General features: G+C 42.8%; 1 protein-coding gene and 4 non-coding genes across 7 annotated transcripts in view; 4 read left to right on the plus strand and 1 right to left on the minus strand.

The window, feature by feature from the left end:
- Positions 1-789: 789 nt before the first annotated feature.
- The window catches only part of TRIM55 (tripartite motif containing 55), a 51,446-nt gene continuing 28,481 nt past the window's right edge, over positions 790-23,754 (plus strand). For all 3 annotated transcript variants that reach the window (XM_023533271.1, XM_023533272.1, XM_023533273.1), the window contains exons 1-5: positions 790-820; positions 10,338-10,570; positions 11,095-11,267; positions 16,316-16,481; positions 18,381-18,476. In XM_023533271.1, coding sequence (XP_023389039.1) covers positions 10,403-10,570; positions 11,095-11,267; positions 16,316-16,481; positions 18,381-18,476 — 603 coding nt within the window. In that variant the 5' untranslated portion in view covers positions 790-820; positions 10,338-10,402. The remainder of the gene's footprint in view (positions 821-10,337; positions 10,571-11,094; positions 11,268-16,315; positions 16,482-18,380; positions 18,477-23,754) is intronic.
- TRNAR-ACG lies at positions 863-935 on the minus strand. The gene has a single exon. It is a non-coding gene; the product is annotated as a tRNA-Arg (tRNA).
- On the plus strand, positions 1,273-1,364 carry TRNAY-GUA. The gene is given in 2 exon segments: positions 1,273-1,309; positions 1,329-1,364. It is a non-coding gene; the product is annotated as a tRNA-Tyr (tRNA).
- On the plus strand, positions 1,910-1,998 carry TRNAY-GUA. The gene is given in 2 exon segments: positions 1,910-1,946; positions 1,963-1,998. It is a non-coding gene; the product is annotated as a tRNA-Tyr (tRNA).
- Positions 2,127-2,199, plus strand: TRNAA-AGC. Its single transcript has one exon. It is a non-coding gene; the product is annotated as a tRNA-Ala (tRNA).

Consider the following 23,754-nt stretch of genomic DNA (forward strand, 5'->3'; position numbering starts at 1 on the left):
CTTGTCTCCCCATCCTCTAAATTTTTAGCTTCCTTTAATCATATTTGCGTAGCCTTAAGGAAGCCGCTTTTCCACTTAAAAATCAGTTCTTTACTTTAACGTCACATTTTCTTAATTCTTCCCGAACTTCACAATTTATTAAAGCTTTTACTTCTAGGAATTGTTACTTTACTTGGAAATGGGGCGGGGGGAGGGGTGGAGGAGAGGGAGAGGGAAGGTTAAGAAATAATTCTAAACTCTCTCCAAAAAATAAGATTAATATACTTTCAAAATAAAGACTCACTTTGCTCAAACCCTCTTGGTTAAAAGACCTCTGAGGGCAGAACCTATGTCATTAGACAGTTTTCATGCTGTGCTTACAACCGAGGAGGAGCTCAATACCTTTTAAAGGAAATAAAACAGGATTCGGATCAAAAAGTCAATGAAAGTAACCTTAACGTATTGCCCTCTGCATTGTCGAGGACAGGTGGGGGCAGTTTCTCCTGTGACCGTAAGGCCTTCAAATACCCTGCAAGACCAGAGAGCCTGGGCTGTGGAAGGAGCCCTGGAATTTGAACCAGCTTTGCGACGGGAACTACGACCCTCGCTTTGCGGCTCCAGCCCCACCTTCCTACCTGGAGCCTAGAGAAGAGCCCCTCAGTCTTCGGCTTTTTCCGCGGCGCCGGCCTCCACCCAGCGCGCCTGGGTGTCCCGTGAGTGCTCGTGAGCCTCTCAACATCTCGAAAGTTCGACGGTGAGCCATGGGAAATAACGCGCGACGGCTCTCCGAGCTCCAAGTGCCGTAAATTACTCTTGGCTTTGGTGGTTCAGAGAACCCAGGGTAAGTAATCTCCGGTTTTGGAAATCTCAGGTCACAAAAAGTCGAGCCAGGCAGGAGTCGAACCTACAATCTTCTGATCCGTAGTCAGACGCGTTATCCATTGCGCCACTGGCCCCTCGCACGTTGGCCGTCTGAGGGGTGTGCAGACAAGGTACTGTGGCCATACCAGTCACCCCAACAGTAGTAAAGGAAGAGTGAGACAGGCACGCGGGGGTGGCGTCGGAGCCCCAGTCGTGGCGCCACAGGTCTCAGACGCCTGAGTTGGGGTCTTTTATCCGGGTCAGTTGCTCCCGCGCGTCGGAGCCTGGTCGTCTCTCTGCGCACGCGTCAAACGACGCAGGCACGTACCGCCCCGCCCCCGGTTCCGCGCGCTTCAGCGGGTCTCTAGGTAGGAGTTGGGCGCCCTGGTTTATTTGTGTTGAATCTCTAAGGGCTTACGTCGTACTTTCGTCCCTTCGATAGCTCAGCTGGTAGAGCGGAGGACTGTAGCTACTATTCCTAGCAAGACATCCTTAGGTCGCTGGTTCGATTCCGGCTCGAAGGAGACGAACGTTTTTTTTTTTTTCCCCAGTGTTCTATGATTTAGGTCCTTTCCTCTGATACACTTCTCTAAAACATTATTACACTCCAAAGAACAATTGGAAATCCTCGTAGTTTCGCTCCAGTTTTGGCCTAAGGCACCGTCCCTGTTTGAAGTCTCTCGCAAATCCCTGAAGCGGGCACTGCCGTCCAAGTTCTAGCCGCGGCAGAGAGTCTGCGGTCGGCGAGCCGGCTCCGGGTCTCGGCTTTCTGCTCGTTTCTAGATCGCCTTTGGTGTTTCCCCAGCCCCTGAGTCGGGCAGAGGAAGCCAACGCGGCCAGGCCGCCTGTGGGGCCAGCCGCCAGCTTCCCGGGTCTCGTACTTTTTCCTCAGAGCCCCGGCAACGTCAGCGACCAGAGTGCTCGCTCCTGCTGCCGCGAAGAGCTGGGAGGTCCGGGAGGAAGATACTGTGTTCAAGTGACCTGAGAATCTGGAAGAAACGCGGTTGAAAGCACACGAAGCGAAGAAATGACTAAAACTTATGAAGAGCTGAGAGTTCAGTCTTTACTCCCTTCGATAGCTCAGCTGGTAGAGCGGAGGACTGTAGGGTTAATTCCGGGGTTATCCTTAGGTCGCTGGTTCGATTCCGGCTCGAAGGAGAGGCTCTTTTTGTCATTTTAGTATTAGTTATGAGGAAGGTCAGGAATGTGATCAGGACTATTTATAGTTGCATCTAAATACCCTGACCTCTCTCTAGGGGAAGCCATAATCAACGAAAGTCAGGAGTGGGGGATTAGCTCAAATGGTAGAGCGCTCGCTTAGCATGCGAGAGGTAGCGGGATCGATGCCCGCATCCTCCAGTTTTTTCTCTGTTAGTCCCATCGTTTTTCTTTCCATTCTCACCTAACTGCGAGTGGAGCTTAAGGTCAGCCTTCCCATAAGTGGGGGGTATGGCGAATTTGAAGTTACAGCTCTGTAAAACTTCCAGAGAAGGGATAAGGGGGGCTAGCAATTTATCTTTAATATTTTAAAAATTTAGACACACTTTGCGAAGTTCACGAGATTGAGTCTTTTTCTCTGCAAAAATGGCGACCGATTGCAGCCACGTCTTGACATTTTGACTTCTTTGTGATTTCTGATTGATAGCTGCATTTTCAGGGATCCGTCCAAGACAAAGCTGCCCACAGAGTAGCTGACAGATGGGAAAACAAAACTAAAGTAAAAACAAAGAACTCGGAAAAGTACGTTGACTCTTTTACACCTGAGCCTAGAAAGCGAGGGCAGTGCTCCTTCTCAACCACGTACATTGTGGGGCCCGGCTCTGGGTAGATCCGAGATGGACAGGATAAGGGAAACTCGGGGCTTGCTGATGGAGGAGGGTTCTAATGCCATTTTCCTCCTGGGAAATAACTGTGGAGAGTTAACAAGAGACCAGAACTAAGGCAATTAATCGGAGGAAAGTTCTTTCTAGGGCTGCCCTTGAGTGTAGTCAGTCCATCTTGTTAAAGATAAGACAAAAACAAACAAACATACAAGAAATTGAGCAGGACACATACAAAGGCTTTTCTGGCAATAAGTTCTTCCGATACTAATTTTCTAGAATACAGCCACAAAAAAAGCTGTTGAAACCATACTGCTTTCTAAACACAAAATATAAAGCTTCTAGACAAAAGCAGAGATATTATCTTTTTTGAAGATTACGATTAATAAATAATCGATCGTTCTTTTATCCGATGTCCATATTAGGGTTCTAGGGAACCTGTACATTTCGTTCCCAATGTATACAACCCATTGTGTTTTATTGGTATATCTTTCATTTTTGGGGCAGTATCATTTTTATCTCATTTTATTCTTTCAATAAAGTCTTTTAACTGAATGTATAGTGAGTCACTTAAAATATAGCCTCATCATTTTTTGTGAAAGCAAATTTACAAAGTAGGAAAAAATCCTTTTATCAGATGATATGTCCCAATTTTTAGTTGGGATTATGGGTGTTCTAGCCGGTTGACAGGAGGAGCTGGCAGTCAAACTACACACTGCTTAAAAGAGCAAGAAATGAGTAGTAAGTTAAAAAAAAAAAAAAAAAAAAGGAAAGAATAGGAAGGAATGCACCCAAAATGCAGGTGGAGAACACATTTGGTGCAGGTGAGTTGGGCAAGAACTCAAACAGAATCTCAGGATCAGCAACTCAGGTGTGGAATGGAATTCATATGAAAAATCTAAAGGTAAAAACCCTGAGACACTTTTGCATAGTGGTTAATCAAGGGGTCTGTGAAACCTGACGGCCTTTCTTTGTTTTGCCATTCCTTAGCTGGGTGATCTTCAGCAAGTTGCTTGACATTTTGGTGTTTTCATTTCTTCATTTGTAAAGTAGGGAGGATAATAATGATGTCTACTTTCAATTAAGATATAGCATGTAATTTCAGTGCCTGGCACACAATAAACATTAGGTATTATCAGTGCATGTTACCAGCACACCATAGATGGAAGGCCTGGAGGGAATATTCTGAGGGTTTGTATGTGTATTTATATAAGTATATATGGAAGTACAAAAAAGAGGTGTTGGGTCTACTGTGCAGAGAAAACAGAGCAATTCTAAAAATACAAAATGACGGTTAAGTAAATTATGGTGTGACCATATAATGGAATACGTATAAGCCATTGAAATTATTTTTATCAAAAACTACTATTGACATGGAGAACGTTAATAATCAAATGCTAATTATATAAAGTAGATACACAGAGCCATATAAACAATAACAACATAAACTACCATAAATTACCTGTAGAAAAAAACTGGAGAAATTTAATAATGTTAATAGTAGTGATCTTTGGGTAGTAGGATTACTGTGATATATTCTTAAGATATTAAAATATTTTCTGAGTTTTCTGCAATAAACATTTATTATTTTTAATTGAAAATATTGATGAATTTTAAAAATTAACAGCTAACATTTATTCAGCCCTTCCTACAAGCCAAGCATAGTCTTAGTTATTTTATACATATTAAAATATATTTCTCTCATAAAGAAAACACTAGGCCCAGTTGGCTTCAGAGATGAATTCTACCAAAGATTTAAATAAGAAATAATATCAATTATAAACAAATCTCTAGAAAATTGAAGAAGAGGGAGTACTGTCCAGCCTACTCTGGGAGGCCAACATTACCCTGATCCCCAAATCAGGGAAAGACGTTACAAGAAAACTGCAGACTGATATCTTTCATGAACATAGATGCAAAAATTTTAAGCAAAATTTTAGCCAGTTAAATCCAACAATACATAAAAAGGAAAATACATCATGACCAAGTAGGATTTATTCCAAGAATATAAAACTGGTTCAACATTCAAAAGCCAATGTTAATTTATCATAATAAACAGACTGAAGAAGAAAAACCACATGATTGTTTCAGTAGAGGCAGAAAAGTATTCAATGAAATCCAACATCCATTCCTGATTTTTAAAACTGTCAACAAACTTGGAAAGGAAGGGAACTTCTTCAAACTGATAAAGGGCATCAATGAAAAACACACAGCTGACATTATACGTAATAGTATGAACACTTTCCTCCTAAGATCAGGAACAAGGCTAGGATGTCCAGGGGGTTCTAGCCAGTAAGGCAAGGAAGACAAAGTAGAAGACTTGCAGACTACAAAAGAAGAAGTCAGACTCTCTCTATTTACAGATATCTCATTTTTAAAAATATTTGATTACATGTCAAAATGATAATTGTTTATATGTTTAGAGGCTAAATAAAGGATATTAATGAAATTAATTCTATTTGATTTTGATTTTCAGCGTGGCTACTAGAAATTTAAAATCATATGTATGGCTCATATATGTCACTCACATCTTATTTCTATTGTATAATTAGGTCAGAGATAGGTAGGGGCCAGATCATGTCAGGCCAGGGGGTTACACCGAGAAAGTCTTTACCTTAGGGGTCATATGACCATTAATGGGATTTAAATAAGGAATGACACATGAGAAATAGATTGCTGAAGGCAAAAGTGAATTTAGAGAAATCAGTTAGGAGGCTTGGGTGGAGAGGAGGTAGGGGGAATTGTGTGTGAGGGTGGAGACAAGGTAAGGAGTTCAGACATGGCCATCGGAAGGCCTTAGCTAAAGTATTTGCTACTTTTTGGGACTCTCACTGTTTATTTCTGGCACATGAATTATGCCAAGGAGTTTCTAACATTTTCTTAGAGATATTTGTGATAAAGTAAAATTTACACATGACATATTTGGAAAAGGAGTAATTATCAAGATAAAAAAAAGCTATCAGCCAGAAGTTTGCTAATGAAAGAAATGCCATGGTGTTGGCTTCTGTTATGTACTTTTCAAGTAGTTCATTTCTCTTTGATTTTAGATTTTATAAATTTTTTTTCATTAAAAATTTAAAAATTACATATCCAAACTGCTTATTGACAAATAGCTAAACTGAAAAGTTTTACAATGTAGACAGAAGGAACATGTTAAGTATTTTGGAGATGTCCTGAGCCCTTGTTGTAAGGAGATTCTTCTTGTTTCCTTGTACACCAGGGTTGCACTCTATCTGCTGCACTGCTTTGCTTCAGACCGTATCTATTTTTTATTTCCCTTTAAATCTACCCTCCATCTGACCACAAATCCTCTGTTTTGTTTGACGAATGACTAGCTCTTTAGGCTAAGCCTGGATTATTTTCAGGTACCTGGACTTGTAACTATCCATGTTAAAGAGACAAAGAGCACATGGTTAATGAAATTCTGAGGACATTCTCGAAACCTCAGGAAGGGTAGCATTCCTGACAATGATTCCCTGGGACTTTTCCAATGCCTCCTGTTCCCAGAATGCTCTGTCTTGTTTTGCAAGTTGGGATGCAGAATCGATGTTGCTCATAACTATTCTGGGGTTAGAGGAGTTTCACATCACCTTAACCAGGAAGTACGAAATCCACCAAAAGAGGAGACCCAGTTACTGCTAGAGAATCCTTTATATCCATTCCAGTTTTCCCCCAAGGGTTTTTTTATATCTCATGTTCTAAGGTTGATTGTCCAATATGGTAACCACTAGCCACGTATGGTTATTTAAACATAAGTTTAAAATAAATAAAATTAAAAATTCAGATCCTGAGTTGCATCATACACAATTCAAGTACTCAGTAACTAACTACCTGTGGCTCGAGGCTGGACAGCACCAATACAAAACATTTACATCACTGTAGAAATTCTAATGGGCAGTGTGCCGTAGAGCATAGCTGTGGTGTAGTTTAGGGGATGAGGTCATGCGCTCTGTAGTCAAAAGATGTATCTCTTGATCTGCTTCACAACTAGCAGCCATATGTCTGGGCAACTACATACCTTTGCTTGAGCCACAGTTAGCTAGAGGGAGATAGTAATGCCTATTATAGATAGCGATTCTAAGAAGCAATCTGTACTCCGTATATACTTATTATGTTTATTTCGTTGGCATAGCACTTAAAGTACATATACTAGCACCCCCTTTTTTCCCTTCCTGAGATGAAGAACACACTGATATCTACATTTCACCCCTATGCCCTGGCCCCTGATATCTAGGTACATTTTGCCGGGTAGCTAGAGGTTGAAAGAGGTCGAATGTCTTTTCTTTCTGTTGTCATCTCTTAGTGCCAAGTCCGCCGTTGGGCAATACTCAGGCTCCTAGGGACTCATCTTTCTTCCTCTGACTTATCTGGGGGGTTGGGAAACTGCTGGAGGAGATGAGAGCAGTGGTGGTTTTACGTCAGCTTCTCAACGTGTCTAAATGCGCTCCTGCCTCAGTCAGGTGGGACTCAGAAATGAGGCGTAATCAGAGCTTCCAGTTAAGGCAGCTCCCTGTGTAATTGCCCCTGATTGGTTTCAAGCCCCCGTCCTAGTGTAAGGTGGGTTGGGGTAGGAGAAAGGGAGAAAGTCCTGTACCACTCCTCTACAGTCCACGATACCCTTAGGACACTACGCTGGTTTTCATGTCTCTGTGGAGGCCCAGGTCCACTGCAAAGCACAGCACCTTGAAGCTGACTTCTATTCTGATTCAGCTCCAGAATTCTCCCTATCTCTCACACCCTGTGAATGATTTGAGAGCAGACTAGAATTTTCTGGTTCTTCCCTAGAGCAATGTGCTACTCCCATGTCCCACTCCCACTCACATACCATCCCATAGATTGCTGGTCTCTGAGAGTGGGGAGGGGCAAGAGATGGAGAAAAGAGGATGAGGAGGGGAAGGTGATTATTACTCATCAGCGTGGCTCTTATTCCTATGGCCGTCTTCTTAGTTTCCTGTGTGGCCTCCAGGGGCAAGTCTAAGAAAGGCAGAGAGCAAGAAGGAGCAGAAGGAAAAAGAAAGGAGAGGATAGGTGTCAGCTCTATGAAATGATCCAATTGGAGATTCTCAACGTCAAAATTAATAGTTTCAGAGGGTTTTTTCCTCTACAAATTCTGCTAAGTTAGGTTATGAACTCCAGCTAGGAGAACTGAAATCCAGCTAGGTGAGGTCACTTTCCCAAGATCACAAAGCGAGGTGGACATCAAAGCTGAATCGGCCTGTCTCCTGACTCACAATGCAGCCTCTCACCTCATCATCGCTGGTTGCTCAGACTCAGGGCATCTGAGTTGCCTCTGTGGACTCTGCTTCCAGAGCTGCCCCAGAGTCCATTTCTTCGTTTCCTTCCCCACTGCCACCCCTCAGTGTCAAGTCACCGTGACCTCTCACCTAGGCTACTGGCAACAACCTCCTATCTGGTCTTAGGCAGATCACTGTCACTCTAATCTGTCCCAACCATCAATGAGAGATTAATCTAACCAATGCAAACTCTCATAAAAACTTCCCTGAGAGTAACTTTTAACAATTTCCTGTTGCCTAATTTATTGACTGTTAGAAATTCTTTAGCCCAGTATGCATAGCCTGCCAATGAGCCGGCAGTATGCTCTGTGCTCCAGCCCTAAACTCTGAGCGAATCCAGCACTCCTGTGCTCACTGCTGCCTTCCCTGGGAAGCCCCATCTACTTCCCACCTAACTATACATCCATCCGTTTAAATTCCTCAGTAGAGCAATTCAAGTGCTACCCCACCCATGAAGCGCTCCTAACCCCTCCAGCTTTAAAATTCTGTAGTTCTTTATCACATGTTGCTTTGTACTGTGGTGCTTTGTACTGTATATGCATGTCTCATCTCCACTGTTAGACTGAGCTCCTTGAGGACAATGACCTGTGTCTAGTTTGTCTTTCGATCCCTAGAGCTGAGCACAATGGAAACACAGGATGAACATTCAATGAATGTTTTCTGAAAGAATGAATTCCTATTATAAAGACGGGCTCTGCTACAATGCGTATTATTAGTTTAACTACCTTTTTTTAGGTTGCAAGGTCCTTTACAGTAGAAACTTTCTAAGTATAAATATTGTGCTCAGATCTCCATGGCCCATGAAATAATAAACACAATTAACTGCCCAGGCTGGCTGAACTGAATTAACACAGTAACAGGATTTCATCAATTCCCTTCTTCACTGTAGTTGCTAAATAGATATTGAAAGGAATATCAAAATTCTCCCAAGATCCCTGAGATGTTTATGAATATATATAACTTATTATTAGTTAATGGAGCTTTTTAGATTCTCAATAAGCTCTCAGTGCACACAGCACTAAGACCACACATAACCAGTCACACCGCCCTACTCTTTACCGGTAATTAAGAGCACACCCGGGATATGTTAACAAAATGTGTTCATTGTTTTGAGATTTTTAAAATCAAGGAGAAATGAAGCTGCAAATTCATAACATAAAAAACAGACATGTATTTCTTTTTCATTTTTAATCTGATTTTAAGTTTTTAAATAAAATACATATTGATGAAACCGTTTTACAAAATCCTGGTAAATAGCAGAATTGGTCTTTGTGACTCAACAGCAGATCAAGACAGAAATGACCAGGGAAACGATCCTTTAGAAAATGAGCTTGGAGGGCGAGGCAAGTGCGCAGGGTGTAGGTGTTTCAGACCAGATGAAAACCAGGTTATGGCGGCAGGACTCCACGCTCACTTCAGCTGGCAATGGCGCTGACATCTGCCGCCCGCTGTATGTCAGCACGAAGTAATGGGCCTGCTACCCCACATGCCAGTTACTAACTCATTACCGATAGTTGTTGCAAACTACTAAATTTAACCTTTAAAAGTCTGTCTGATTTTCTTTGTGTTTTGGGGGGTGCGTAGAGGTGGGAGTCAGGGGAAAGAACGAAGCAGGGTTAGGGAATGGGAAAGCAATGTAAAAGTAGAGTTTTATTACACAGCTTTTAAAAAATTGAGTCATCAACTGGCGTTTGGAATTTTTTTATTTTGTGGACATTTTTATGGTGAAAATATTTGAAATCTGTTTTTAAGTTGAAATTTTTCCCATATCACAACCTTTGCAAAGGTGAAATATTTAACATTAAGCAAGTCTTTTTAGATGATTGCCCTTGTGAAGCCAGGGTAATGATTTTCCAGACATGTTTTGTTTGTTTTCACCTAAGATGATGTGATCATGCTACTTGAGGTGACTCACTTCCTAAACTCTCAGGACAGAAACGGCACGCATTATACAGTGAGGCCCTTGGGCTGGGTTCTCCCAGTCCTGAGGAAACCCGGCACCACGTTTTTACTGAGCGCTGCAGAGGGCGGGGCTCGGTGACTTGGTGACTTGGTGGCTTGCACATTCGCATTTGTTGTTGACAACTGTCGGCTTCCACCTCCTTCTCCTCACAACCCCGTCTAAATGGGGTTTGTAATCCTCCTTCCCACCTACTCTCTTTACTCCCTGGGGCAGGAATGTTGGCTCCTGCTCTCTGTCACCTGTCAGAATCCATCTTCCTGTCACTGGCTTATATGGACAAGAAAGCCCACTGTCACGTGACCCCCTCAGGCTGCTAAAAACAGCTGCGGCTCCCACTCTGAACCTGGGCCTGAAACAATGTCCTCCACTGAAAGAAACGTGAAGGGCACTCGATCACACAGTCCTCGGGATCGCTCCTAGGAAGCACCTGCAGAAGCCACTCGCGGCGCCCTTTCCCTGGCAGTGCTCGTGGGGACGGCCAGGAGATGAGCGCATCTTTGAATTACAAGTCTTTTTCCAAAGAGCAGCAGACCATGGATAACCTGGAGAAACAACTCATCTGTCCCATCTGCTTAGAGATGTTCACGAAGCCCGTGGTCATTCTCCCGTGTCAGCACAACCTGTGTAGGAAATGTGCCAGTGACATTTTCCAGGTAGGTTTGTTTGAGATGTAAGGGGTGGAAAAGAGTCTGTCCTCTGAATCAAGCACTTAATTTTGAGGTGAATTCCTTTAGAAAACTTTAAAAAGCTACATTCATTTTCAAGAAAAACAAAAATTAATGATTTGCCTTGCGCTTTGCTGTCAGCCTCCTCCTTATTCCCAAATCTAATTTTATTTCAGAACTAAGAATCATATTTGTTAAAATGGAATCTGTTTCAAAATGATAAATGAATTGCTACCCAAGACATTAATGCTGGAGTTTCTGGCTGGAACTTTTGGTTATGAAAACACTGTATAGGAAAGCACTGCATGTTGAAAATGGTTCACTGCAGTCAACTGTTGATAAGTGCTGGCCCCGTGTCTTGGGACCACTTGCTGATAGGCCCTGAGGGATTATCTCATGGCAAGCTTAAAGTAGAAGTTGATGTTGTTTGTGGTAACAGAGAGTGAAAAGAAGTCTCAGAAAGGCTACCTGTGACATTACTCAACTCTTCTCTTCTTGCTTGGCAAGAACAGGCCTCTAACCCGTACTTGCCCACGAGGGGAGGCACCACCGTGGCGTCAGGGGGCCGATTCCGCTGCCCTTCCTGTAGACACGAAGTGGTTTTGGATAGACATGGGATATACGGACTTCAGAGGAACCTGCTGGTGGAAAATATCATTGACATCTACAAGCAAGAGTCCACCAGGTATGGTTCTTCCGTGTATCAAATCCATTTGAAGCTTGTTTTTGTTTACTTCTTTGTTTTAGTGGGTTGCTACACTGAATGCTTGTTTATCAATCACAGGCTAATTGTTTTATAGGAAAATGTTTTTCCAAGTCAGTCCTTCCCTATGGGAGAGTTGCTCCTGGGAGGAGAGAAGGGAGCTGGTGCCCATGCTTTTGTATCAATTTAAGAATGAAGTAACTCAATACTAATCCAGTCCAGATGGTGGTACTGAAAGAGCCATAATGCAGCCCTCACCCAAGCCTTGCATTACATACAGTGTGGATATTTCTACACTTCACAGGTCCTTTATAGCTCTAGATTCTACTTAGCAGAAAAAAATATAGTATAAAACTCTATAGAATATTAACAGAACTGGCATCTTCTAAATAGTCCATCCCTAGTTCAGACAGTCTTACCTTAAAATTATCTAGGTGATAATAAAAACAAAATTGTCTAACATGTCACAGTATTGACTCTGGAAGTTGCAAAGCAAGGCATAGTCCTGGTCTTTAGCAACTTAAAGTTTAGAGACATGGGAGGAAAAAAAGATGGAGTTCAGGTTATGTTTCCCTGTTCTCCAGATTGTATCTACTGCATACTCTTCACCTGTAGATTGATTGATACACAGTATATACATCCAATCCTTAAAAAAAGAGTGGGGGTGCATCTTAGTCATCGAATCACATTGACTACACAGTTCCTTTCCCAAAGACAACACTGCAGCAATTCATTCCTAGAAGGCATGGTGTGAAGAGCCCTTTTTTCAGTCGTACACGGGTCCGTCAGGTCCACAAAGCTTGATGGCAATAATGAGACCATCTAAAAATGACCTCATTGTGATTCTTATTAGGAGACATGCATTTAAGGGACATCTGCAGGACTCTAAGAGCCTTGCACTCTCAGAAGAAAAGCTGTCCTATAAATCTAACATTAGATTAGGTAATTACTACGACCATTAGTTTCCGCTTAACATTCAAAACTAAATTAGATAGTGCCAGGTGGAACTAGGGAAAAAGAAAGATTGCTAATGACATTGTAGAGACATGGAGTTGGCTGTCCCTTGCTTCCAAAGTCTTGAGAAGAAGGAAAGTATTGTTGCTGTTGCTTCACAGATCTGATTTCATTGTATTTCATTATGTTAAAATGCAAATATGCACTGTCATTTAAAAAATTAAACATCTTATTTATAACCAACCACTGATTCAGTGCCTAGCACAGAGCCTTGCACAGAATGGTTGCTCCATAAGTGCCAGCTGATTAAGCAACACCACAAATCTTGCATGTCCTAGTTATTGAAATAATTTTCTGTTTTGCTACTTGCCACAGTGAGAGCTTGAAACATGTGAAATAATGACAATAATTGTTATGAAATTGAAAGAGGAGAAAATGTTAAAATTTGTAGCTTCAGTAAAACCACAAGACACCTCCTTACTGTGTAGTACATCTACCAAAACTAGTGCCCAGGTGAGCAAAATGTATAAAAGCAGTGAACCAAATTACCAACAATGACGCTCACAGCTGAGTGCACTAGTGGTGTTTTTGTGATTATCATATTCTTCTTATGCTGTCATTTCTTGAACTTGGCGCTTACCTTTGGGACATTTTTACTTGGTAACAAAAGCACAGGTTGCACAGAGGGCTTGAGCACATGTTTGGGCATAAATCCAGTTGCTCTGGAGGCTGGCAACCTTACCAGCCCAGAACTCTGAGCCTCAGTGTACATTAAGTAACCCTGGAATAACCTGGGATATGCAGAGTGAGATGAATCCAGCTCCAATCCACAGTCACTGGGGTTGGTGGCAGAAAGGGGAGGAGCTGGTCAACTTGGACCTCCTACAGAAAGGCTGGAGATCATAGGTCTTGATAAAACTTGGTCTTCTTACATAGAATTCTGCGTGGTGCCGAACTAGCCACAGTTTGGGGGAAATGACAAGAGAAGGACCTAATCTTGCTGATATTAATAGTGAACATAATAATTTACTTTAAAATATGGACAATAAAACTAATATGTGCTGAGTAGGTGTCAACCACTGTTCAGGGTGGTTTACACATGAATCATGTGTAATTCTTGAATTCTCATGACAGTCCTGTGAGGTTGTGACTATTATTATTACCTTATTAAAAATTTTTAATATTTGACTCAAAATAATTCATATATATGCTTTCATAATTCAAATAACACTACAAGCCCTCTTAGTGGGATTTTGACGGGAAACAAATAAATACATGCATGTGTTTATTTATATTCTGCCATATTTAATTAGAAGACCCTTAGCTCAGTTTTTAGATTTGGGTAAAAGCTGAGCCTGAAAGAGGTTAAGTAACTTGTCTAAGGCCACACAGCCACCACATGGAGAAGCTGAGCTGGAATTAAGCTTTAAGATCAGTTTGACTCTAAAGGTACAGAGAGAGCAGCCTACGGACTCCTTGAGTCTAGCCTGCACTGAATGGCTAGGACCACTGCCAACATTTGGCAGGGAGCCCCTGAATCACAACTGTGAGCTTGGCCACTGTCACATCATGAAGGGGCATTTGCACCTTCATTCCACACTTCATGTTTGTCCCAAGCCTATTATGTAAGTTGTGTCAAGGTTTTCATTACATACTCATTTTTAAGTGGGGCTGCTTCTGGGCCTGTATTGCCACCTAAACAAGAAAAGCCTAATAAGGAATATGGGAAGTAGTTCTCAGTCTGTATCGCATTGTGAAAAAATAAATGATCACAATCAAAAACCTAACATAGAGCCTTATGGCTATTTCCATATTTTCAGTGTTTGCACGTACTGAGTATGCCTGAGTTCTATGACATTGTGGTCAGAGCTGTTGACATCGGAACAGCACAAGGGATGCGGGCTGCCCTCAGGAAGTGACTAGGGGACATGAGCCACAGTCGCCAGTGCCATTTTCCAGTAAATGTGCCTCAAACACTTGCTGGACACATACTACAAGGTGAAAGTACAAGAGAGGGAAGATTTTAGAGCTGGAGAAGCCTCTGACACAGCAAAGACCCAATCGCTGCTCCTAATCTCTAGGCAACCCCCAGAGGGCTTTTCATTTATAAATGGGGGCTTCAGGCCATTGTCTGGTCTCTTCCTTTGCCACTCCTGAGTGCTAGGTGACTCCGGGCCATGTTTCATGTGCCTCCCCCGGATGAGCAGCTTGCTGTTATAGCACAGGGAGTACTTTCCACTAATCTGGCAAATTCTCTTTCAATTCTCACTCATTCATTCAACACATATTTACTGAGCACCCACTCTTTGCAAGACATTGTTCTGGGTACTAGAGAGTCAGGAATAAAAAAAGGACAGACCATGGCCGCTGCCCTCGTAGAGCTCAGATTACCACCCAGGGGGGTAATTTTCTATGCTGGGGAGTTTATTTTCTTCAGTCAGCTTCCAGGCATATGGCAGAAATCAAGTCAGGAGCTCACAGATTTCATGGAAAACGTATTTCTACAAGACCAGGCAAAATTTCCCTTTACTAAAATCAGATTCGGAAATTTTGAAGCAGGCTGTCCATATGATTTCTTTATGGGAGCCAGGGCTCCTCCCAGTCTCAAGCACTTGACTTCTACCTAGAGACTTACAGATGTAAACCAGCGTATTCTCTGCCTTTCTCTTGAGTTTTAGGGCTGCAGCTACATAATTCCCCATCAATATCAGTGGTCTTCAAACATTTTTATTCATATCTCACAATAGGAAATATTGCATTGTGATCTAGTGACCAATACAAATATGGATGGATATAGATATATAAGCAATATATACTTTGTTTCAGGCCTACATTGATATGTACGTACACACATATACACGTGCATACTCATATATATGTACACCTGAAACAAAAGTTTCGCATATCAATACTTATCCTTACTACATGTACTTCACAGAATTGACTATTCTGTTTTATTCTAACAATGCTGGTCATGACCCCCTAAATTGATTTCATGGCCCATAAAAACTTGCAGTTTTTAAAAAGTAGATCTTGATAATAACTAAAAAAATTCAGTTCCAATCTGAGACGCTTCTAAATAACCATATGCTTGGGAATATGAATAAAGGTTTTGGATTTGTCTTGAAATTTTTCAGATACTTCTGAAAACTATTAACAGCCTTAGTCTTTAGATAGAATATATATAAAAATTCCAGATTTCTGTAGAAGTTGGATACGCCCACACCTCCCACCATGTTCTCCAGAGGGAGCCAAACGTACCACAGTTTAATGAAGCTTTGATCTTGATCCTAACACCTAAGCCATGCTGATGGTTAGGGGGATATACAGGTTGCTATCATGTGCTATGAACTTGGGCTGCTGCGGGTGATAGTAGCAATGACTTGTCACCTCCTCTCTCATGTTTTCCATTTTTCATTGCTTGCTCATCATCTCACTGGCACATACAAACCCAATTCTCCATTATTACCTGTTGCAGTTCTGAAAAATTTTGGTTGTGCTGACCTGTTGGGAAAACTAAAACTTGAGAATTATCTGTGAGATTTGCACTTCCAAGGCACCACCAGGTCTCAAAACAGCATTTGGCATTTTTCTTACTGCCTATTCAGTATAATTCTTCACATTCACTGAGCACATACTACCCACTCTTAACCACTGCCAAGTCCTCAGGAAGTTATTTACATTTAATTCTCTGTGTTAACGGAAGGAGGTCTCTTGAGAAACTAGTGGGCTGTAGAGAGTGCTAGAGCACACTCCTAATGCAAGAGCCCAGTGTTAACTCTCAGGAATTGTACTAACCAGTTTTTAAACCTTCAATCACTTTAAATCGCCATCCCGAGAATACTCATATCGTGGATGTCGGCAAATGCTACAGATCAGTCTTCACGTCCCCACCTGCCCCCAGGCTGATTGTTAAAGGTTTGTCAGTACATTACTGCTCCACCCAGAGGGAAACTGAGTTTGGAGGGCACAGAGAGTCCTCTGGAACAGGGTTGCTGGGGCGCATAGGGGCTAGCCGGGGTCTGCCATGTCTGGCCCCATGGGAGCTGACACATCTATCTGCTACCTCCTACCAGACCAGAAAAGAAGTCCGACCAGCCCAGGTGTGAGGAGCATGAAGAGGAGCACATCAACATCTACTGTCTGAACTGCGAGGTGCCCACCTGCTCTCTGTGCAAGGTGTTCGGGGCACACAAGGACTGCCAGGTGGCTCCCCTCACTCATGTGTTCCAGAGGCAGAAGGTAACAAAGCCCCTCCCACCCCTGTGTGGCCAAAGGGCCAGGAGACTGGACTGACGTAGAGGGTCAGGCAGGAAAGGATGCTGCGCGCATGCCATGGCCACCATTTGATTCTTTGGAGGGTGGTGGGGAAGGTCAGAGAGGGAAGAGATGCGGAGGGTGAAGAAGGGGTTTGGAGGGGGAGGGTTGCTGTTTTTGCGCTCTTTGGGGATTGCTGAAGATGAGAAGTGTTATGGGACTCGCTCGGTCAGAACTCGAGCTGCTCGAGCATTATTTCAAGTTCAGACTGGATAAGAAATGGATACTTTTTTACTCCAGTCACAGAATATTTTTCTTCATTCACCAACGAAAGGTTGCTTTTGCCCCGCCCCACCCACCCGGGAATGGCATTTCCTTAAAGAACAACTTTAAAATATTGCCTTGTGCCTGCCCTCAAGGCCAGGCGAAACCAGCTTCCTAGCCTTCCGCCCCAGGCAGTTGCGGAAAGGCGTCCTCTGAGTGCCCCACTCCCGAGCCTCGGCCTCACTCCTCTCATTCTAACCAAATGCAGCATCTCCCGCAGCTCATCCCTCACCTGCCGATATGGTTTCACCCATGGACAGGAGGAACTTACCCATTTGATGCAAATAAATATGGAATCTCGAGCTCAAATAATGCAGCCACCCTAGGCACCTAGAATTTGAGCAGCTCCACATCTCAAATTCTTTCTGTTAGAATCATAGATTCCACATTTGGTCAGTGTTTTACTGAGGATCAGAGTTGGAATCAAATTTGGAAGCCAGACTTTTGGGCAACGCCAGTTACCACCAGTGAGTACTGACTGCTAAAGAAGCAGGATATGTAAGACATCTGTAACATTTATTTTTCAATCCACTTATGACTTATTCCCCCTTTTCCTTCCACCCCTCCCCGCCCCACACACACACAAGTCATAGTGTGTTAGAACTGAATAGTACGAGTTTCACACTGCTTCCCTCAGAGGCCTGGGATGGACAGAAGGGCAGACTGCAGGACTTCCGCCCGGCTCCTGTTTGGCCAAAGCAGCTTCACTTTTATCTACTGGGATTCTGCAATAGTTTCCATTTGAAAAAAGGGTTCTACAGCTTTAAAATGTTTAACAACCACTGTCTGGTCCAGTCTTCTCACTTAATAAGTGAGAAAATTAGATGATACAGTTTGCCCAACATTACGGAGACGTTAGAGGCAGAGGTGTCTCCTATTCCCCATCCAGTGGCCCCGGGCTCCTTAGGCCAAGCTCGGGAAGAGGTAAGTACGAACAGTGGACTCCCCTTGGGTCAAAAGAGTCTGAGAGACATTTCAAGTTGAAATTTTCTCCCTAGAACCAGTTGAACGTTATAGTTTCAAGTTTGTAGTGACTTAATTTAGTATGTGAGTTTGTGTATATCTAGCACATAAAAAGTGCATAATAAGTGTATCTTGAATAAGTGAATAAATGAATGAGTATTTACTACTGTATACATTTCCCTAGTAAAACAGATCCTCACCTGCACTAGGCAAATAATTCATTTTGTGTCCCTGTGTCATATATTGGACTCTATTCAATTTACAAACAATACTTAGAATCCTTTAGCTGAATTTGTTATTCTCTATCTGTTGCCTATAATTCAGCATTCTTAATGTTTTCAGCAGGGTCACAGTCTCTGTAAGAATTCGATAAAAATTCTTTATCATGAAATTTCTTCTCACACAAATACATTTCTATTGACATCAATACCGAGTTTTTATTTTCAAAATTAGGCATTGCATGGGCCTCCCATGCCTCACTGTGACTCCTTAGGGTTCCACAGCCCCCAGATTAAGAACCTGTGAGGACAGTACCATGACTAATCCACAAGCAGTGCTGACTAGAGAAATCTCATGCCTCTCTTTTCTCTTCATTAGTCTGAGCTCAGTGATGGCATTGCTGGCCTTGTGGGAAGCAATGATCGAGTGCAGGGAGTGATCAGCCAGCTGGAGGACACTTGTAAAACTATCGAGGTAAGTCCAGGTTCCATGGCAGTGTAAGCCAAGCCTGAGCTCCTGGAGCTTGTGGCTTTCTCGGCTCCACACTGGAAATCCCCATTTCCAACATTTCAAACTCTCCTTGTAGAATGACCTCCTTCCTTATATGTGTCTAAAATAGTCATCTCCTGGCACAGGAAGACAAGTTACCACATGAGTCAAGGCAGATTTACCACATTTACTAGGGTTTTGTTACCTATGTTATTTTTATTTTTGGTCAACCCATTTTGAAAGATTAGCTATAAGAAAAATAATTCCCAGTAACAAAAATGAGTGTGTTCCCCATTATAGCACAGTTTCTTTGTGGAAAGCCCAACAGTCAAGAAATGCTAGTTAGTACTTTAGGAATTCATATGCAGGTTTGAGCTCCACATCTGCGCTCTAACCGTGGGGCTGCTAAGGGCAGTTAGGAGGGGAAAGATATGCCTGACTGTGGTAACAGGCTGGTTCAGCATCTGGGAGCTCATGGAGGCCAGAGATCTGGCTCGTTCAACTCTTTTCGCCTTCTTACTGGCCTAGAACCTGGCATACAATAAATATTCAATGAACACTTGATGAACAAATGGATGAATGGCTGGCTACTTAGCTCACACTTAGGTTCGGCATAAGCCATACTGCAAATCCACTTTTTCTCAAGATCAAATATAAACTGTATAATCACTGAAGGCAAAATGCTGAAGCCTAAAAAGCTTTAACTCTGTGGCAAATATCTTTTCAAGACTTGAAGATTCACAGACTAGTTAAGCCATGTTGCAGAGGGAGCAGGCAAGACACCGGGTCTCTGGCTCTGTACGCTGGAGCTGCTTATCCCTCCCTCCCTGTTCTAAGCTTTGGGGTAATTTGTTTCTTCGTTGCAACTCAGGTGCAGAGAGTTGAGGCACTGTACCACTCAGTTCATGTCTTACTGTCTTCATATCTGTGGGCAAGGCCCATCTTGTTATCTATTTATTTCCTTTTATCACCATTTACCACTCCTGTTCTCTCCTCTGTCAATAACCACTCTAACATGTTTGACGTTCTGTTTTACTTGTATTCTTATAAAATGTGTATTGTTTCATATGCATGTCTTCTAATTTTATAAATGATATAGTATTTTTCATTCTGCTTACTTTTTTTAAAACTACACATTATGTTTTTAAGATCAATTCACATGTACATTCAATCTTTCAGTTTTCTCCTCTGTAAAAATGGGGCAATCATAGTATCCACTTTATAGTTACTGTGAGGAATTAAATAAGCACAAGCAAAATGCTTAGCACAGTGACTGGCATATGGTGAGTGCCCCATAATTACCCTGTTATTATTTTATCATTAGAAAGGCACATTCTGTCAAAAGCCAAAGGCCAGTTCCTAGATGATGACTTTAAGACATTGGTCATAATCTTCTTATTTTAGATTTACACATCATTAAAGTCAATTTCCTCTCTTCTCCATGCTCATATCCCTGAAAAGGTCTATGATAAATCTGTAATCCTTTTACAGTAGAAAAATTTTCTCTTGGTGAAAAGCTCAAAGAGATTCCAAAATGGGCAATGTAAGCTTTTTACTTATTTTCAGTAAAGGCCAAATACAACTCAATCACGAAGTCATGAATCAACACGCCAGAGCGGTACCACATGGGGTCTCGAGTGTATAAATAGGAGTGTGTTGCTCGTGGGCCAGTGAGCTGTTCTCTATACTCATCTCTGGTTTGGCCTTCATCACAGACCTCTGTTGGGGGAATGGGCTTTCTGGTTGGGCTGGGCTGGGGGACACATCCCAAAGAAGAGTCCTGTTGAGTCACAGTTGGCCCTGAGCAAATGCAAAGAACTCATCTCCATTTAGCCAGCATCAGAGGACACTGAGAGGGTGAGGAGGGATTTGACAACTGGTTTTGTTCCCAGAGGCCAGTCAGGGGTGCGATGGAAAGCAGCTGTTTTTCTTCTGCTGAGAACGAGAGCAGAAGGAGCAGACTTCAAGTTAAGTCGGCAGAAAGGACTTAGCACAGATATCAGGAAGAACTTCCTGGCAGCGATGAGCGGGTTTATGACCCCTATTATTACTGATAAGAATATTCGTCAAACATGACACATTTTTATAAGTACTTTCACAAGTTACTAGGGGAGGGTTTGTAACTGTCACTTGCAAGGCTTCAAAGTGAAACTGCAACTTGGAAGAAGTCTTAAAAAGTGTCTGTCCCTTTTACTTGTTTATTTAACTTTTGGGACTTTTACCTTAAGGAAATAAGATGAAAACACAGTATACAAAACAGTATGAAATGTATACATTTGAATAATCCCATACACATACATAGGGGAAAAAAAACTCCAGAAATCAAAAGATTAAAAGCAGTGAATAGTGGAACTACATGTGATTTTCAATGCCTTCCTTATATATTCCTGTATTTCACATTTTTCTAAGCTAGCTTGACATTTTTAATAATCAATAAAATTAATAATGAATGAATGAATGAATGAATACGACTCAGATAAGCACAGTTCTTTCAGATCGGTTTAGGTGGTTCATCAGGAAATGTAGGGATTGGCTCAGAACCCCATAAAGTCTCTGGCTTTATGATTCTTACTTGATGCCAATATCCTTTGAAGAGGCCATGAGGACAGGATGCCATGCCACAAATAGCCACACTGTGCACACCTAGAATCACAAAGGTGATCTCCTGTAGAGCCAGGGCCTTATCAGTGGGCAGAACACCAGAGACTCACTTTGTGCCAGCCTGCAAGGCAGCACATACTGAAGCACACTGGGTCCTGGGCTCGGAGTGGAATGGTTCTACCTTGCCAAGCAGGTGAATTCTGTACCTGGAATCAGGGTCACAGAGCTCCTCTGTCCCTTTTGTGCCTGAGGTTGTTGTTTTCCTTTCTGGCTCATCTCACCACCTGCCTGGAAACATTTTCTGGGAAGTCTTTGGTGGCTGCCAACCAGGGCGTGGGGAGTTGTTAAAGAATTCTGCCTTCTGATTGGTGAGGAAACCCCGAGGGGGGGAAATGGAGTAGCCCCTGGGGTGGGCTCTATCCTTCCCTAATTACCTTGCTTCTCCCGCTGGGGCCCTGACACCTGCCCTTTGGTAGTAGTGCCTGCTGCCAGTACATGTCTAATTTTGTCCCTAATCATGCAATGTCTTGTGGGGGCTGGCCTGGGCAGGCACCTGGCCCAGGAATGGCCCTGGAGAGCTGTGAGCTGAGGGGAAATCACACTGTGAACAGCGTGTTAGCCTTTAAAAATAATGTAGGCCATTGATGTGGGTTTACAGTGATGACGAGAGTAGCTTTGAAAGGAACTGTGGTCACAAAAGGGCAGCCCGAACTGTGTCTGAAGGGGAAATGGCATTTTCCCTCGTTGCTGTGGACTGATGGTGGGTGACAGAGCCTTCGGTCCTTTTAGTCCTCCCAGCTTAATGTGGCTCAGCGGGAGACGGTCCCAAGGCTCTGGACTGCAGGGTGTCGGAGGGCCTTCTGGGCTGTTCTAGAGGAGCCCAGCACGGTCTGGCTACACTTGCCTTTCCACGCCTGGAGATATTCTGAGATGGGCTGGGACTGAGGAGGGGCTGCTGGTGGGCATGGGGAGGGTACTGCCTTGGGAGCTCTCTGCTTCCAGAAAAATGTGCTTGACTTCCATTCTTCATCCCTAAAAAATGTAACCTCCTTCTCATAGTCTTTACAAGTGGCACTTATCCTATGTCATTGGAGCCCAAGAAAGCAGGCTATTAATACTGGCCTTCCCAAGGCAGGCAGGCAGGCTAGAAATAATCCTGTTTTGTGTGGATGCCTGTCTAGGGGAAAGAGCTACAAAGTGAATAATGAATATTTAATCTTGAGCATTTCCAATATCTGAAAGATGACAACTTTAATAAAACTCTCCAATGATTTTGCAATGAGAACAAATCCACTGCATTTCCAAAACAGTAATTTACCCAAAAAGCTTTGAGACATTGACCATGCAATTACAAAGTATGAATATAGCAAGAACCATTTTAACGAGCATGCCTGAATTTTTAAGGCAATATTCTTAAGGTAATATAATATGTGCTTAAAAGAAGAGATTTCAGAGTTGGATTTTAGCTCTGCCACTTAATTATATGACCTTGGGCAAGTTACTTCAGCTCTCTGTCTCTTAACTTCCTTGATACAATGAAGATAATACTTTCTTCACAGTGTTGTTGTGATGACTAAGTTGGGGTAAGAGGGACATTCCAGGGGCTCAATAAATGTCACCTTCTATCATCTTCAGAGTCATCTTAGAAAGAGCACACTAATTCTAATGATGCTAATGTTCATTTAAACCACTGGAGCATCTGGAACATCTTTTAAATGGTGTCACAATAAGCCTGTCATGGTCTCGGTCAATTATGATGGTAGAGTGAAGCAACTCCCTGCAGAGGGAAAAGCCGAAAATGGATGGAAGTAGATATTAGCTCTATCTTTATCTAAGGCTTTGTGGTAACTTGAAATATTGACAACCAAGGGAGGCTGAGCCTCTTCTGGAAAATGTGCGGACTATCCACTGAAGACAGGAGTCTATTAAACAGCTGCTCGGCTTGCCATGGTCTTGTGGCTTTCACTGAACTGGGGGGGTCCAGTCAGGATGGCCTCACCTGGCCCTCAGCCTTCACAGGGTTTATTCAAAGAGCTTCTAAATGACCTAGACTAGCCCAGAAAACCCCCGATGCCAAGAACCCCAGGAGTAAGCATTAGACTTCCCATAAATTATGACACAATTATTTTTCTAACATGAAGTGGATGACAACACGATGTGGTGGAAAAAAGCCTAAGTGTAGGCGTCCCAAGGTCCAAGGCCACTGAACAGAGCCATTCTGCTGAGCACGGCAGAGGTGCCCAGCTGGCAGGAGAGGGGCTGAACTCCAGCCTGTGTGCCTGGAGCTACAATGTTCCTCTCACTTGTCTGCCCCTTCCCTAGTGCAGCCTGGCAGAGACCTGGGTTCTCATCCACCTCTGCATCCTGGGACTTCTTCCAAGTGCTCGTAAGGGGCCTTTCCGAGTGAAGGAGTGGGCTTGATTTCCTCGGGAGAACCTACCTGAATGTAATTCTTTCTTTAGTATTATTAATTTCTGTCTACTTTTTTCTCTTTTGGCAGGGGGAGGGGGAGGCCGGGAAAGAAACCCCTATTATGCTTAATGAAGGGAATTTCAAAGGTCTGTATTTCAAATGAAGCTGAGTGGGTACTTCCAGACACAGAGCTACTGCTGCAAACAAGTGTGTCTCCAGTAGAGGAACGTGGGAGAGATAGGGATGAGCC

The sequence above is a fragment of the Pteropus vampyrus genome, unplaced genomic scaffold, assembly GCF_000151845.1.
Source record: "Pteropus vampyrus isolate Shadow unplaced genomic scaffold, Pvam_2.0 Scaffold99, whole genome shotgun sequence".
Taxonomy (NCBI): domain Eukaryota; kingdom Metazoa; phylum Chordata; class Mammalia; order Chiroptera; family Pteropodidae; genus Pteropus; species Pteropus vampyrus.